The following is an 18,587-nucleotide window of genomic DNA, read 5'->3' as shown; positions in this document are numbered from 1 at the left end:
GGATTCTAACATTTTGTACTAGCAATGAAATCATCAAAGCTTCTCTCCTCTCTATCCTATTTCATTGAAATCTCCTATGTCTAAAAAGTAGAGTTCATTTATTATATAATAAATTAATTAATTAATGTTTTACATCCTTTGATTCATTGAATTATCATATTTGTTATCGAGTTGAGCTAATTTTGATTATTGTTTGCTTGATCACCTATCAAAGCCTGACTCATGAGCTTTGATTTGAGCTCAATTTAATATTTAGATAGCTCATATATATTAACATTATATTAAGTTAACTAAACCTGGATTTGTTCATTAATAAACTCTTTGCCCTATATTTAAGCTCAACTAAAACTAAATAATTATTGGATTTACAAGCACTCTTGAATATTTGAGTTTAATTTAAAAATGATTAGTTAATGAATTAATATCTTTTTAATAGTAAAATCATCTGTTAGCATTAACTAGATTAATTATTTGTTTAAGATTTATTAAATGTTTAAATAATTAGAAGAAAATTTATTTTCAAATTATTCCTTATACAAACTAAGAAAAATATATTATTAAAAAAACTTAGTGTATGTATTAGTTCAGATACATAAAACAATAAAAAAAAACATAAGATAAACCCATTTAAAATGTTGAGCTTTCATTTTATGTTAGATTTTGATTATGTTAAATATTCTTTGTTTCCTTAAATATTAAAAAATAAGTTTAAAATATACTAAAATCTCATAATTATTAGGATAATTTGAAAAGCATATGATATAAAAAATATATTAGATGCCAATTGAGATGATTAATAACTTTTAAAACTTTAAATGTTAAATGAAGAAACTTTTTATATGCTTAAAAAGATATTAGAATATGTGTATGCTGATTTTCAAAATAATTTATGATGAAAAGCACTTTTTTCAAGCAAAGTAATTAAGGCTTCGTTTGGGATGGCTTTTTTATTGCTTTTTAAAACATAGTTGTAGTACAATTTTTTTAATTTTTGTACTAAAACTCCATTTTCGGAAGCAATAAAAAAGCCGTCCCAAACGAAGCCTAAATTACTTTCCTAACAATAACTTCACAAACAACTTTTTTAAATACTACAGCCATCCCAAACACATCCTTAAACTACCTCATAAGCAATTCATTACACCAATTATAGCATAAATCAACTTAAAGAGCACAAATATTTAAACATTAGGAGCAATCAAAAAAGGCTCACATATAATATTTATAATGCATTTATTGGTGGGTCTGTATTAATAATTGAGTAGCTGATGAACCAAAAAACAATCTCCTAAATACATTAAAAAAGAATTTACATTAACCACAGCTCATCTTAATATGTTGGTTGTGAGCTTCGACTACCAACCAAAAAGTTTCGGTTCGAATCTTGCGTATGTATTGTGTGTTTGAATTTGCCTTAATTGACTCTTCAAATCTTGCATTAATGAGAGTTTCATATAGTTAAGTACAATCTTAATTATTAGTATATAAAAAGTTACAATATAGATCAAATAGAAGAGCACTTTTGTCTGAAAAATTTATATATTCAGACTACAAATTACAGTAGAACCAAAGTACAGGCAGGAAACTAAAAGCCAAAAAGCACCATTGGTTTGGCTATATTAAAGGAAAAATGAGATATTCTGCATAGAAGAGGTTCCAAATAAATCGATAGAATTGCAATATGGCGTCCTGCAAAAGTTTATAAAACAAAAAAAACGTTAGAAAATATCAATATGGTTATGGGAATCATCTTCAAAACTTGTTGCCTGCTAAATTTAACACAAGGATAACACTAGTGATCATAATTTCGATTCAAGCATTGGCATTGCTTAGATCAAGCTAGCATATTATTGGGACTTAGGTTTTGTTTGGAACGGCTTTCTTACTGGTTCTCAAATAAGTTTTTTAGAAAAAACTTATTTAAGAAGCAGTCCCAAACGAAACCTTAATGTTGCTATCATAAACAATTTAATTCACCAATTGAATGAATCTGTGCCTAGTTTATGCTGCACTAAAACAATTTAGACAGACTCGTTGGCATAACAAACAAAACATCTAAATCTGGGAAGCCAAATGCAGATTAGATACTAGAAAACCAGGCAAAAAGTATTTGGTCATGAAAGCCTAGAACATAAGATTTATATTAGTATTTGGTCATGAAAGCCAGGCAAAAAGGCACTCTGAATTTTCCAGGAATTTTAGAATTCAATGGTTGTTTTCTTCAAAATTGGGACTTGGGAGTTGATAAGAACACTACAGATAATATCATAGGGTATGACAAACTTTTTTTCTTGAAATTTTATTTTTCCCCTATCGTCATGACTTCTCCATGCCTTTTTACTGTCCAAGTATAGCATTTTGAAGAACAAAATCATAAAGAGAGGCTTAAGATGAAGGACCTAGGAATGCCAGCAAAAATATTAATCCAATGATATAATCAATATAGTTCTCAACAGAAACTTGATAGGCTGGCTAAGGCTCATAATATGACTTTTACCTAACAATTATCACTGCCCCAAATTGATAATAATAACTTTCTTTATCTCTGTCATTATCAGAATACATGCAATTTTATTTCTCTGAAAACAAGAAGTGGGATGGTCTTGGCTTTGCAATGACATTTCAATACAACATCAAGCCTTTGTCCCACTACGTGGGGTCGGCTATTTGAATCCTTTTTCAGCATTGTGTCCTGTTAAAAGTCAAATTCTCGTTTAAATCTAATAAAGAAATATCATTTCTAATATTTTCTAACCAAGTCTCTTTAGGTCTACCTCTACCTTTCTTAACATAAGTTCGGGTCATCGAAAGGCTGCCGCTTTTATGTGACCAAACCATCTAAGGTGACTCTCTCTAATCTTATCTTCCAATGCTGCTACTCCAACCTTTTCACGTATATGCTCATTTTGTATCCTATCTCTAAGGATAAAGCCAGTAAGCCACTCATCCACTTGAGCATCCTCATCTCAATCAACTAAAAAAAATCATACTTTCAAAATAAATAAATAAACAACCCAAATTATCAACGTGTTTGATGTGCACTAGATTGGCCTTATCACTAGTTTGTGCCGCTCATACAAGATGATTACGTACACCGTTCTAGCTAATGATAGCTTATTTGGATAGTTTGGTGTACACATCTCTTTTCTTTTAAACTGATATGTTCTCTATTTGAGGGACACAGTTTTACAGCACAAGCTAGAGTTAAAAATGTAACTAGAGAGCATAATTGATGCATTCATGTTTTTACTTTATTTTTGTTTTAATGTATTTTGAACAATGTTAGTTGTATTTTATATTTTTTTTAAGCTATCCAATGATGGTTGGGCATCTAATGATCATGGTAGGAAAGTGCTTGGGCATGGCAAGCCTTGGGTTTGCTTACAATTGGTTCCTTCTTGTCCATGGGCTGCTTGTTGTTCTCGGTTTGGAGATATTGCTGCTCTCGGGTGGGGCCTTGGCTGCTTGGTGTTGAGCTCAAAATTCTAGATTCTACTTGATGTTAGCTCATTAATGATTGAGCTGAAGTTTAGCTCAATAATTGGAAGAATAAATGCACTTCCTAGCTCATTAAATAAAAAATGTATACTTCTATTTAAGCTCATTATTGTGGAGTGGACTTGCGTCTCTTCCCTTCCCATTGTCTTTTCGGTTTCTATTGGCTGTTGTTGTTCCCGTGGTCACTCCCTCTCAGTTTTACCCCTCCTGGTTGTTTTCCCGTGAAGTGCTGCCCTGTTTCCTGTGCTGGCTCTTCGGGTCCCTTGCTGGCTGGGCTTCCCATGGCTGCTGGTTGGGATTTTCCGTGGCTTCTCTCCCTATTTTCTGTGCAGAATTTCTGCTGGCTTTTATGTGTCTTTTGGCCTTTCCTCTTCCCCTTGGCCGATTGGTTTGATTGGGAATTTTAGATGGCTGTTTGGCTGCCCTTTTCTTCTATAAATAGGAGATGTTTTGTATGATAAAAGGAGAGTTTTGATGGCTGATTTTTGGATAAAAACCTGAGGGTTTTTCTTGGAAAAGCCTGAGAGCTTGTTCCATTTCTTCCTCTCCTTCTTGGGATAACTTGCGAGTTACTCCTATACTTCATCTAGTCTTCTAACCTCTTTCTTCTATCCGCAAGTGATCACCCCACCTGCATTCTTCTCAACGGATGAAATGCAATTTTAGGAAGTCTTATGTGTTGTTTTATTTTTATGTCATAAGTTTGTAAGCGTCCTTTGTTGTAAGTGTCTTTATATGATATAAAAGCTGTTTATTTGAAATTCTTGTGTCATTTCTATCTCCTAGGAAGGTTGTGTTCTTGCTTGCAAAAATTTGGGGCTTTTTTCAAATTTTTGCTTGCATCAATAATTTTCATTATCAATAATATTATCCATATTATTTGAGTTCAGCCTTTTGAATCTTTATTTTGAGTAACACAGTGTTAACTTTTCACCCAAGATTTTTTCACACAACTTCAAGCAGTGTTATCTCTGGCTACTACTCTCATTTCTTTCACACGAACTCTATCTACCTGCTTATTGGTGTTGTGCTTGCATAAACTATGTAATTCTACTTGCCACAAACTTATTTTCAATCAATTTTATGCATAACATTTCTCTAACAATTATTTTCCACTCCATTTACTTAATTTCATCGCATTCATCTTAACAACCTCATCTTAAGTCTTAACTACACTCCACACACTTTAAAGACTACTTGTTTTCAAATATGAACAATCAATTAACCAGAAAACTAGGTTCAAGTCAATTCGACCTGGTTCAAATTAAGTCAACTCGGTCTCACATCAAAAAGAATTCTTCAAGTCTACAAGTGAATTCGTCCCAAGCAGCGACTACGACCCGTGAATTCATCCCAAGCAGGCGACTATGACCTGTGAATTAGTCCAAAGCAAGTACAACCCAATCAAGTCGGTCCTAGCGATTCTTCAAATGGACGGCTTCCTTAATGTGATAAACTATTGTTCGACTACTCACCAATTCATACACTCCAAATCAGCAACTTTTTACTAACTAGACAAACAACTTCCTCAAGTTGGATATTCTAGTGACTTTAGCTATATTTCATCATGGGAAATTAGGCCATACAACTCTTGTATTGGTTCTTTTTTTTTTTTAATATATCCATATATGTAGCCATTTATGTAGTGCTCAAATTTCAAGCCAAAATTATAAAAAGGGGAGGATGAGCTTAGTTTACATAATTTTCTGCATCCAAACATATTTTTTGTGAAATCTCATAACTTCTCACTCTAAAATTATTTCATTCTCTCTCTATTTATTTATCCTCTTTTCATCCAGAGTACTCCAAGAAAAGTTTCGCGTGATTCAAGGTCAATTCTAAATTCAACATCTTAAAAGATGCCATAATCATGGACCATGTCACCTATTTCAAACCTGACATTTTGTTGTTTGATATAGTGATGCATTCAAGTGTATATTGTTCTTTACTACATTCATGAAATCGCCTCTGTTGTGGTTCTCACATATTCCACTCAAGGTGAACACTTCATTTGCTAAGTTTAAGAGAACATTTATCGCCCAATTTTACAATGCGAGGAGACCTCTAAAGAATTTGGAAACTTTGTTGTCCATGAAGTAGGAGTCGAGTGAGTTTTTGAGGAGTTATATCACAGTTCTAAAATGAGAAGCTTGATGTGAATGATTTTGAACCAACTGTGGCCTAAGCCGCTCTAACATAAGGTCTGTGAGAAGGACTTTCCAATATCCATTTGACTTGCAGCAGCTAGAAACTTTGGCCAAGTTATTAGAATTCGCCAATAATCATGTTAATGCGAATTCACCAATAATCATGTTAATGCAGGGATGACAATTCTGATATTAGTGCTGCAGCAACAGAGGAAGGACAAGTATTATATGGGAGGAAATTTTCAGAAATTTCCCAAAGACTAGAGAAGTCGCCCCATTAATCAAAGTTATGAAGAAAAACTTTACAATGATCAAAGAAGAAATGCAGAGTCTCGCGAACTCGTCCTTTTGAGGGGTGAATGTGAAATGAAGAGCAACGAGATGATTGCCAAAAAAAATCGCCACCACTTCAAACCTGCCAAATACCGACTTTCATTCCATTGAGAGTCTCAATGGACAAGATAATTGAAATCATTTAGAATAAAGAATATTTCAAATACTAACGCTAATGAGGGCAGGAGGATACCTCCATGATCAATCAAAATATAGTGCATACCACCAAGATCATGACCATAATACTAAGGAGTGCCAACACGTTAGGAGTTCTGTCAAGGACCAAGGGAAAGCTAGTAAATTAAAAGAATTTGTTCAATCTAATGTATGTAGAAGGCCGAGGAAGGCGCCCATGGAAGAAGCACGAAATGATCGATCTCAACGCAAACAATTTATGACAATGGAGTTCTTCAAGCTATGAATGGAGAGTATGAGAATAGGGTTCTCACCAAGCAATCCTTAAACAATTTTGATCGGGAGGTGAACTTGACAAGTACCTCTAGGTTGTTTATTATTGTAGTGTCGCTCATCACCTTTATTGGCCAATGAATGGTAACCCATACAATGATGCGGAAGTCATCATGATCATTATTGCAAATTATCACAGTGCTCTAATCAACACTAAGAGTTTTGTAAATATCATTTTCAAAAATGTATATGAAGATGAATTTGGGCGTTTCAAACTTATCGCCAACTTTCGAGACTCTTTGACTTTTTGGGCAGCGAAGAGAGATAGGAGTGATTGTGCTGCCAATCACTTGGATAGAAGGTGAAAGGCAATTCACCATGATGGTTTGACTTCATAATTATCAATATATCGACTACATACAATGCCATTTTTCGCCAACCATCTTCTAACACTTTTAAGGTAACCGCCTCTACGCATCATGTCATCACAAAATTTTCATAGGAGATCATGTAGTGACAATAAGAGGAAACTTGCTACAGTAGGGGTGTGCTATTTAAAAATAGGAAATGTGCAAGTGGAGATTATACAGCTAGATGTTCAGAGGGGATTCAGATTGGAGTCTACTAAGGTTCTCGAGGAAATACCAATCTCCACGAAGACCTAAAGCCGCAGTTTTCGAATGAACACAACTTTTGATGAAGAATCAAAGACGAGTTAGTTGTGACTCATAAGGAAAAGAGTTGGTGTAGTTTCCTAGTCAACTAATGAAATGCCAGACGTACATTAAATGTCGCCTGCCACTAGCTTAACATTAATAAGAAGATCAGGCTAACAAAAAGATCATGCCAACATTAATGAGAAGGCAAGGCCGATAAAGTAGAAGATCAAGCTAGTTGCAATAATGTTAGCTAAGCCAATTCATATGGAAGTTCAAAAACTCCTTGAGGCCATATTCTTTAGAGAAGTTGAGATCCGAAGTGAATTTCGAATGTTGTAATGGTGCAAAAATCAATGATAAATGACAAAAGTACAATGAATTTACATATTCAAACTCGACTTACCTGAAGGACAGCCATCCACTTACACGAATGTATTCTTTAGTCGACTATGTAGTTGGCTATCCAATAATAAACTTTCTTGATGCTTTTTCATGAAGTCATCAAATTAAAATGTATCATGGAAATTGTGAGATGAAGACTTTCATTATAAGTGATGGGTTATTTTGTTACATTTTAATGTTATTTCATTTAAAAAATAAGGTGCAACTTATCAAAGAAGGGTGGATTAGGTCTCTTGAGACGAACGATGACTGAATCTAGGAGCATAAGTTGATGATTTACCAATCAAAAGCAAAAACCTAGAAGAACATACACTTGACTTGAACTAAACTTTTTTAAATTTTGAAAAAAATACAACATGAGACTCAATCCTTTCAAATTTATTGGTTTTTTTGTTGACTCTAGAAAATACAAAAATAAATCCATAGAAGATGAAAATAATTCTTGAAATACCCTATCCTAGAAATACAAATGATTTATATCGGTTGATTGGGTAAATTACATGATCGAGCAAATTGTTCGCAGTTCCTAAGGTTTGGAAGAAGTGCTAAGCATTTCTTGAAGAGTAGTTGCATAGCTCAAGAAGAAGAGAATAAAAAAATGTATAAAGAGCATTTTAATAAAAATATCAATCTCATATTTATAGGCTAAGTATGCACTGATGTGGACAAAACGACAATATCCAAAGTCAAAATCAATTTAATTGAAAAATATCTAATATTAAATAAATATTTTCTGTGTAATTAATAAAGAATATTTTTATATTCTATCATTTTTTGCAATAAATATTCAAAAATATAAGAGAATCAAGAATTATATGTATAACCAATTATCCATAAAATCATGTTCAAGCCAAGTCGCTCGATTCAAGTTAAGTCAACTCACTCTCAAATCAAAAGGAATCCACCAAATATATAAATGAATTCATCTAAAGAAGACTATAAACTGTGAATTCATCCCAAGTAGGCAAGTATGACCTATCAATTTGGCTCTAGCGATTCTTCAAATGAACGACTTCCTTCACATGGGAAACTATTAATCGGCTTTCATCTAATCATGCAAGCCATGTTAGTGACTTTTATTAACTAGATAGACGACTTTCTAAAGTCAACTATTTCAATAACTTGGCAGTCATAATTCTTTATGAGAAATGATGTTACATGACTCTGCCTTTTTCCTTTAATTTTTGTGAATCCATGTGTAAAGCCAAATCTATAACACTAAAGCACTAGTCCAAATCTACAAATCATGGGTCAAGGGATGAGCTCAATTTACACCATTTTCTATTTTTGAGCCTATTTCAATGAAATCTTATATTTTTTTCATTCTAGAATTCTTTCTTTCTCTCTCAATTTCTTATTTGCATTAGGTACTCTCGATAATGATTAAAGAATAATTCTGTATTCAACAAAATACTCGCATTTCTAGCACATAGCTGGTCTAATTGAAACTCTATAAAATTAAGCTGAAATTCCACAGTATTTTGTTGATGCAAAATAATCATTAGGCACTTCTTTATTTTAACCACTAAACTTCATTCCAAAACTAATGCTGCTATTTGCATATCTTCATTATTCAATAGAATAAATCCAAAGTATATGAACCTATCACATTATCACTCGAGCTGCTAGCACAATTGATTGGTAATTATTGTCTCGCATCTCATGTACTCGGAACTTTTTTTTCATTATTCATAACCCCTTGTCTTTTAAAATTTTCCACAAGTGTTTTATATGTTTCATACCAGCAGAGATCTCACCTATCATACATATATAGAGCAACAATGATATTCTGGAAATAGTGGCTCAAAAATTTCATAATACGTTTCAGAAACACAGAATCCCATCATGGCCCTGCACAGCACATTTCATATCAATGCTCGACGGATCCATGCACTAAGCCTCACTATTACTGCACCACCGATCCAAAAAATATTATGTTAAACAAGTATACAACTATACATGGTCATAGTGCTTCTTTTTCTAGTAGTACAACCTGCAGCAGATTTTAGAAAATGCAGCTGCTTTTGCAGTTTATGGTATGTCAGTAGTTCTTAAGCACTCAAGAAAACATATCAGAATTGTGTCCCAAGATGATTAAGTTCAAAAATAATTAAATAAAATATGAACAATTTCTCTTTTACCTTGGTATACTTGGCTTGTTCCAAAACCCATGCCTGAAACCATATGTATCAATCCATTAGAAGTGTGATATACATACAAAAATATAAAAATTAAACTCAGTTCGTCAGGTTAACATTGATTCGCAAGGAATACCTAAATTGCACAAATTCTGTACAGAAAAATGCAAAACAACAATGCCAAAGAAAGACTGCCAGAAAAGTGCACAAGACATATTAAATTGGTTCAAAAATGTATAACGAAGAGCAGTCATAAGGTGGATGACTTGAAGGTTAAAGCAAGGCGGGGAAGATCAGCAATGACTTTTCTTGATGTCACTTTTTGTTTCAACTTTCTATTTTCATTTTAAAAGCAATTACAAAACAAAGGTTGATTGTTTAATTTGTTTTGTTTTTTTATATAAAAATAGTCAAAACAGATTCTTTGTTTTAATTTTAAAACTATTTTCTTTGGTAAAACGACCTCCCCGTTTACGACCACGATTAATAGCCATGGATTGCGGTTCTGATCGCCGTCATCACATCAGATCGTCAAGATTGGCTCGTATTTTCTAATGAGAAATCCATAGAAGAATTGTTGTGGAAAATAATTCATGTAAACAAAATATTAACAGAGATTACTAAATATTAACAGAGATTACTGACGTCCAGAAGGGACTTCAGTGAATTGCTAGGAGGAGCCCTTCCCTTCCACTTTTTCATCAGCCCCAAAGGATCTAGGGTGAAAAGTATCAGCTGCTCTAGCATTGTGGACCACCCGTTTTCTTTTCCCCACGGGCTGGAGGAGTGTCCCGAAGGAAGAAGGGATTTCTCTTCCTACTGTAATTACTTTCCTTTAGAGCAAGGGTCCCCGGAACATGAAGGGCCTGTTTGGCTACAAGAAGGATTTAGTAAATCTTGTAAATCTTAGGGAGGAATTAAATTGTAAAACTTAGGGAGGAATTAAATCTAGAATCCTAGCAAATCGTTTGTAAATATTTTCAATATTTAGGGTTCAAATAAAGGAGAAAAAGATGTTCTAATAAGTTGTGTAAATCTTTAAATCCCGCACCTTTGCTCCTCCTTCACCTGCTTACATATTTAGTTAAATTCCATTTTTATTAAATCCTAGGATTTAACTAAATTTTTAACTAAATTTACACAACTAATCTGCACATCTTCTCCCCTTCGTTTAAGAGATTTAAATCCTAAGGATTTAGCCCAAATCCTGTGTTAAATCTTGCAACTAAACAACCCCTAAAAGTAGGAATCAATACAAATGAAATGAGGGGAAGCATGCTGCTACATTGTCAATAAGTAACCTGATGTAGCTTGACAATCCGTTCCAAACCCAACTCCAAAAATCCAAATCTTGATTGACCCTATTATTATTTGTTTTGGGTTCAGGTCAAATCATAGGTTAGATAATTATTCGGGTTAAAATTCAGGTCTAAATCATAAGAGGCTCAGTTATTATTAAAGTCAGGTTCAAGGTGATCCAAATAACCCGAAATCAACTCAAAATTAACCCAATTACTAATAAGGATAGGTTTCTTTAGTTAAGTAAGCTAAATTAATCATATTAGGATTAATTGCATCTTGTTGATCCAAAATGAACAAAAGAATTGCATGATCCATATAATAAACAAGTTAATCGAGTCGAATCAAGTTTAAGTCAAACATTTTGCCTCATATACTAAACAAGTTTGGGTTGAATCAATTATATTCAGGTCAAGTTAACTTCAGGTCAAACTCTAACCCGACCCATCAACCCGGCATGCTATCCTCCTTAAAATTCAAGAACATAAACAAAACAAAATAACAACACAAAAGTTTTTTTCAGCTCATGTTATAGCATAAAAAACAAAACAAACTAAATTAAAAATAATTCCACCACTTAGTTAAAAGGGTTCATGAAAACTATATACTTGGACGGAAATGTCTAGCGTTGAAGAGGACATCGATAGACGATATCGACGAGTTTACCATCATAGGAATCGTAGATCGATGGCTACGATTCACAGTATGTATTTTTGATGCATTTTATGTATGGTAGTTTATTTATTTACGAGATTACATATGTACCCTTTCTTTGAGTTTGTTTCGAGTTGTAGCCCAAGGGGCATATGTGTCATTGTCTTTTTATTTCTTTGGGCCTATATATTGTGGCCTCCTCTTTTGTATTGATGATGATTGATGAATGAAATTTCAGATTTATTGGCTTGATCTCTTAGTGAGTTCTTGAGAGGAGAAATCCTAGGTGAGGGTGAGAGGAATACCCATCAACCTTTGGAAGATTCCAAGGTTCACGGCTCCATGATCTTTTCTTTTTCTCTACATCCAATTCCTCCCTAGCCCATCCACCTGCTGGTCAACCCAAACCCCTCCCCATCCCTTCTCCCAAAGCCTAATCCCAACCCAACCCGCCGTTCCTCCCCTTGGCTGCCCAAGCCGCCGGCCATCCCACCACTTCCCCCCTCTACATGCCCAACCCGCCAGCACCCACTCTCTAGTCCACCTAATTTGAATTTCAAATTCAAATTTTCCCATAATTACTTTCCTAAAATACCTCCTTGCTATTTAGGAAAGAATCCCTGTTGGCATTCAATCTATTTTGAATTTCAAACACCTTCCTAGAAAGTTAAAACCCCATTAGCAAGTTATCTTAAGTTAAATCAAATCTGAAATTAAAATCAGATTTGATTTCAATCACATTAATTCCATTGGGAACCACATACAATGAATCTAGACATGCTTTCCCCTTCTCCTATGCTACGTTTGCATCATACTGATCGATTATCTGCATCTAATTCATTATCAGAAGAGTGCAAATTAATTAATCCACCTTAAAAACATATCATCCTCAACATTCCCAAATCCACCTTAAAAACATATCCCCCCCCCCCCCCCCCCCCCCTTCTCCTATCACATTAATTACAGCAGCAGAGAAGGATGCAATAAAGTATAGTGCTTCTCTTTCCATGTTTGATGTGCAAATAAAAAATGTAATATGCCACATTTTTTATAGCAAAGCTTCCAAAGAGCATTCTCAAACAAACTATGATTTTCACTCTATATGCGCAAGAAATTGTAAGAAAGACAGCAAAGTAAATACTGCACACAGATTTCAGAATAAATAAGTGATTACGAGTGAAGATGCCACATAATGGTAGAGAAAACCAACCTGCAAAATCAAGCCTAATGCGAAGATACCATGTGCAGATATCATAACACTGCGTCTGAAAGCCTGTGTAGAATAGAAAAAATAAAACACACCAAATATACAAACAAAAAAATAAGCAATAAATGGACTGGACAGTATTCTTTGACAGGAATATATTTCAGTAATTAAATGAGCCTTCAGCAAGGAGAAAATAATAGAAATCTTAAGAACAAAATGCACTACAAACTGAAGATTGTTAAAAATAATCCATTCTAAATAATAGGCAGGGGGGTATGAGAAATCAGAAAAATATCAAACTAGTTCAGCATAAATTGTTAGAATCACCTGTGGCATAAAAAGTGCTACAAAAATTGCGCTTGCATAGTTTGCCAGCAATAGCCCAATACCAAGAAGCGCTATATTCCTGACACCAAGCTTAGTCGCAAAAGTTGATATCTGAAACCTGAGCTTATTAATCAGAATCTCAAAATTTGATTCTTTTTTATGGTAATGGAAAGGCAACTATATTGTTCTCAATACTTTCTTGATTGAAGACAATAGTGCTACTATTAATAAACAAACTAAACAGTTGCAAAATAAAATGGCAATATGCATAACAATAATAGTTTCCCTTTTATCCACTGAATAGTATAAAAACATTAAATAATCATAAGCAATTAGAAATGTGTTATGCTCGTCTTTTGCAGTAGTTTTTAAGGACAAATAGTTAAACAGGATTTTGGGTGCTTAAAAAGTTTCTATTAGTAGTCTGTACCGCTAAGGTATCGAATGGCACATTACAGTGCAAAGTTCCCCGTAGAGCCATGACATATAGTTCACGATGCGGCGTGAGCCATTTTAAACATAGCACATTAGCACACAATATTTTAATTAATTAATAATTAATTGTGATATAAAATATATAACATTAAAAAATTAATAATAAGTTAAAATGTATAACATATTAATAAAAATGTGCACGCTATTTTGATGTGCCGCACCGTGTAGTGTGCCATGGCGCGCGCCATTGACATCTATGGAGAAGATACAAATATATCAAAAATATTTGTAGTAATTTCATATGACCCATTATTAAATCAAAATAACTTGATCTTGCTTTAAAATCAATTAAAATTTCAAAAAATTAATGAAAGAAATTCAACTTTAAAATATAATTATCAGCCTTCTAAGGACACCCCAAAAAATGAATCTATAAAAAGTGAAAGTTTACACACCATATTTCAAGTCAAATATGTTGTATGTGTGTGATTAATTAATGAAATAAAGAAGACAAGATATCGTTAGTGCAACGTAAATGAGAATTTTAAGGTGGATAAGATAAACTGAGAGTAGAGCACGTGCAAAGGGTAAAAAAGATGCAAATTAGTAGCCATTTAGGTTATATTGCTCTAAACTGATTAAAAACAAGGAAAGAGTTCAAATCCCCTTAAAGAAAGTATGTACAAAGCATAGCATAATAGAGAAATAGATTGAATTGATTAAAACAATTCAACTAAGAGAAGAGAAAATACAGATATAAGGGTATCTTGATTTAATTTAAAATTTTCAACAAATATGGATGGAAAAGGACTAGAACAAGCTAACATAGCTAGATGTGGTTCAAAATACTTTAGTAAGGCTATCATTAGCATGAAACCCAACAAACAGGAATTACGGTTATGAAGGTTTCAAGAAGCAAACCTCAATGAGTTCGAATTAAGGGTGTCAAAACGGGTCAACAGGTCGGGTTCGGGTCCAACCCGAATTGACCTAAGTCCAAATGGGTTGACCCTACTTGTTTTGCAAATAGGTCGGGAATTTCAACATGGACTGGTTAGGAATTTCAACACAGACCAGACCCGACCCTACCCTCCAACCTGAATTCATATAGCCACATCTGCCAATCTGCACTCAGGGGATGTTTGAAGCAACAGGAATAACATCAGAGGAGGAGGCGAAGAAGCTTTGGACCCATTCAGAACTCTGATCTGACAGGAACAACATCGAAGGAACGGACAAAGAAGCTTGGACCCGTTCAAAACTCTGATCTGATAGGAACAACGTCGAAGGAGGAGGCGAACTTGCTAAGAAGCTTGAACTCATTCAGAACTTCGATCCGACAGGAATAACATCGGAGGCGAAGAAGCTTGGACCCGTTTAGAACTTCAATCCGACGAGAACAACGTCGGAGGAGGAGGCGAAGAAGCTTGGACCCGTTCAGAACTCTACTTCACGAGAAGCTAAACAACATTAAATAAATGTAGAAGAGGAAAAGAAAACCCTAAACATGCATCCAAACAAGCCCACGCCCTGACGCCCTTGCATCTCAATCCACTTCTACTCTGGTTGCCCTACCTTAGTCAAACTCTCTGCGTCTACTTCGGAGCTTCATGCATTGCTCCTAGATTGATTTCAGGTCAATTGGTTTATTTCGAATTTCCGGGTCAACCTGAACCCGACACGGTTTTATAAACAGGTCGGAAAACTAAACTTGGACCCGACCTGTCAGGCAAAAGAGTTGACTCGAACCCAAATTTTCCGGATCGAATTCGATTCGGGTTTCAAGTTTAGTCAAATATTGACACCCCTAGTTGGAATAAGGTTGCAATCCATGAAATAAGAGCATTGCAGTATTGACTAAGCATTAAGCACTAGTATTTGAAGAAATTTGTTCATCACATTTCTGGTGGATTGAATTTAAAAGCTATTAAGAAAACAATATATCTAATTATCTATAAGATGCTCAAATACAAAACACCTTTAAGCATTATTCAGAAAAACTTACTGGCGGTCTCCTTCAACATCAGGGAGATCTTTGGTTATCGCAATGACCAATGCAAATAATGTCACAAATGCTGTGATGAATGAGACAGGAGAGCTGCAGTAATAAAAAACGTCACATTGCATTATAAATTGTCTCTCCACGAATCTGAAATAACATGTACGAAAATTTTTACTTAATTGTGCTGGTCCTGATGAACTGATCAACAAATCATATAAGATACAACTTAAACTTAAACCTGTCTATTTTATCTAGTTGAGTAAAAAGAGTAATTATTACCTCCAATTAAAGGAAAGGCCCAATGCAGCTCTAGTAGCATAGTATACACCAAAATTGAGAAGAAAACCACGTACCTGATTTAAAATGATTTTGCAAAGCAACCAATGATTTTTTTTTTTTTTTTTTTTTTTGCATTTTTTTTTTTTTTTTTGCAACATGAGAAAGCAGAATATTAAACTAAAAAATAAAGAACTAAAGTGCAGGGAATGGGATATTCCATGCACGCTCAGAATAACTCAACAGTAATCTGTATACTTAGTTTGGTTTGAGCATTTATAGAGGATGGTAGAAAAAGGACAAAAAAAAAATGAATGAAAAGAATTCATGTGAAAGAATAAGGAAGAAAAATAGGTAGAAATTAAGTTATATTACTAGAATTTGTTAAAAAAAAAACTTGCATGCAAAATATAGTAGCCTGCTGATTAAATTCACATGCATTGAGAATATCTTTCAGGTATAAAGTTTCAAAGAATATACTGCTCAAGCGAAATTACAATAATGTCAATTGTTATGATGAAATGCTTTCATGCTTTGCTGCATATGTCCAACAAGAGTCAACGAGCCACATTAATGTAGTTTCTTTGACCAGCCTAATTTGTATCCATCATATTACAACAACCTTTCTCTTGGCATCAGAAATTCTTCCACACAAATTCTTCAACTTTAGATAGAATCTTTAGCTCAGTCTTGGCATGTAAAACAACTTAAAAACTTTAGTATATATCGTTACAAAACTTTAAACTTTCAACCTAAAGTTATCACGTTGCCTCTTTATATCACAATAGAATGGTCTGCAAGTGTATTTAATCGTGACAAGTCTAAAATTATATGAAAAGTGAGTTCATCACTAAACCCTTCAACGAATTTAAGCAAATGCATTCTATTCTGCATGGTATATTGCATGCCACCAGCTCTCAATAAGGGACATTATTTTCTGCGTTTACTTCGTGATTACTAAAAGTGCTGTGGATTGCTGATAATTTGAAATTTATCGACATTACAAAAGTGAAAAGATGATTGAAAATACTTGGGCCTTATTGGATGAATTTATGAAAAATGAACATTGGACTGACACAGCAAGTCAAATTACTTTCTCCTTACCGTATTCACATTATTCATTTGTTCTCATCTCTTCAACCAGCAAGTCAAAGCTATAAATAGACATTGTAAATAGTAAATAAATATGTTTTTAGTGTTATTACAAACCTAAATTTTTCACACTCTATCATCAAATTTGTAGCATAACTGTGAAAATACCGTTGCTGGCAGGAAGCTTGTCAACTGAAAAGTAGAGCATTAATGCAAGTTTATCAGGCTGAAATGCATAACCAAAGGCAAAGTCTATACGGTATTATATGCATTCATTTCTTTTGCGACCTAGGGAATTTAAGCCTTATTAGTTACGACTTATAGGCTTAATATTCTAGTGGCATTGACTTCTACTTATTTCTAGCCTTTCTTACTTCTATTTCTTTAATTTTGAAACAAAAAATAAGTATTTAGATATCTAATAGAATACCGCTCTTGTATACTCATATATGCCTATGTAGGTATCTTGCATAAACCTAACGGATCCCAACCAAGGAACTTGGTCGACGTGGTCGCATCATCCCGGAGGAGCACTTGCCAAGAGGGAACATGACCATATAGTAAGTTTGTCAATGCTAATAGCATATTCACGTCAACTCTCCAAACAAAATCGTAACGAGAATACTCATCCCGACATGCCAAGCCCTAGGGTCACCGTTCTCAGTAAATCTCCTATAAGAACTTGTTCAGACTCACCTTAGCCTTGGATATCATTCATCTCGACAAGAACCAATCGTCCATAGTCACTCTTCAAAGTCATGGCCCTTTGGCCAACACCAACATCCTCAATCTAGCTATAAGAAACACACACACCTCGCTAGTATTATTATTATTATTATTTTTTTTTTTTTTTGGGGGGGGAAAAATTTTTTAACTTTTACTATTTCCAATATTTTTTTTTTTATTAGGGGCGCTATAGTGGTGCTCGGCTCACGATCATTTGAATTCAAGGTGGACTCATCCTTTTCGCACTGCTCCAGAAGGATTTGAGTCGACATCCCATGGAACCTCATCACCACTCTAAAGTTGCTCCTCACATACTTGCCCTATACGCCCTATCATTTGGATCAATGCAGGGGATCCCCTATAACAGAGGGTTGCGTTTGAGACATGAGACACATGAGAGAGATCAATCAAGTAGGCAACATTTCTGACAAAAAAATGTAATAAGTCATATCATATATTATATTTTTCACTGTTTTTTTTTTCTTTTAAAATTAGTTTTCTTGTACATCTAAGCCATACAAATAAAAGGCGATGGGCTATGTTGGGATTTTTGGGGCTTTTGGTTCTTTTAGATCTTTTAGATTCATATTTCCCATGTGTGACTTACAGAAACATAGAACTCTCTTCATACACAGTCATATCCTCTTAATTCTCAACTCTCATTTAGAGAATATTTAGTAAATCAAGTATCATCCACAAAAAAATTTAGATCAAATCAATTCTAGATAATGTTTTTGGCATTAAAATCACTTCCTTTAAATTTTATCAAAAGAAATTTTTCCAATTTGTTTTTGTAGAATGTTTATTCTTTTTTTATAATTGAAGGTGCGTTATTTGCTCATAATTTAGTATCTCTGATCTTCCAGTACTTTACTTTTCGCTATATGAATATAGCAACAATGGTTTAAGATATACACATACAAAGAGTCATTTAATCAAACAAGATAAGGCCATCGTTGTACTTTGCAAAAATCCAGAGAACTT

At 34.1% G+C, this 18,587-nt stretch overlaps 1 protein-coding gene across 1 annotated transcript in view; it reads right to left on the bottom strand.

The window, feature by feature from the left end:
• Positions 1 to 1,407: 1,407 nt before the first annotated feature.
• LOC110095454 (probable homogentisate phytyltransferase 2, chloroplastic) overlaps positions 1,408 to 18,587 on the bottom strand; it is a 25,911-nt gene continuing 8,731 nt past the window's right edge. The window contains exons 5-10 of the mRNA XM_020820998.2: positions 15,789 to 15,862; positions 15,513 to 15,605; positions 13,073 to 13,190; positions 12,749 to 12,811; positions 9,589 to 9,621; positions 1,408 to 1,689 (exon numbers count right to left, since the gene is read on the bottom strand). Of these exons, the coding sequence (XP_020676657.1) occupies positions 1,615 to 1,689; positions 9,589 to 9,621; positions 12,749 to 12,811; positions 13,073 to 13,190; positions 15,513 to 15,605; positions 15,789 to 15,862 (456 nt within the window). The 3' untranslated portion in view covers positions 1,408 to 1,614. The remainder of the gene's footprint in view (positions 1,690 to 9,588; positions 9,622 to 12,748; positions 12,812 to 13,072; positions 13,191 to 15,512; positions 15,606 to 15,788; positions 15,863 to 18,587) is intronic.

This window comes from Dendrobium catenatum, unplaced genomic scaffold (genome assembly GCF_001605985.2).
Source record: "Dendrobium catenatum unplaced genomic scaffold, ASM160598v2 fragScaff_scaffold_370, whole genome shotgun sequence".
NCBI classification, from domain to species: domain Eukaryota; kingdom Viridiplantae; phylum Streptophyta; class Magnoliopsida; order Asparagales; family Orchidaceae; genus Dendrobium; species Dendrobium catenatum.
This window is presented reverse-complemented; position numbering and strand designations above follow the sequence as displayed.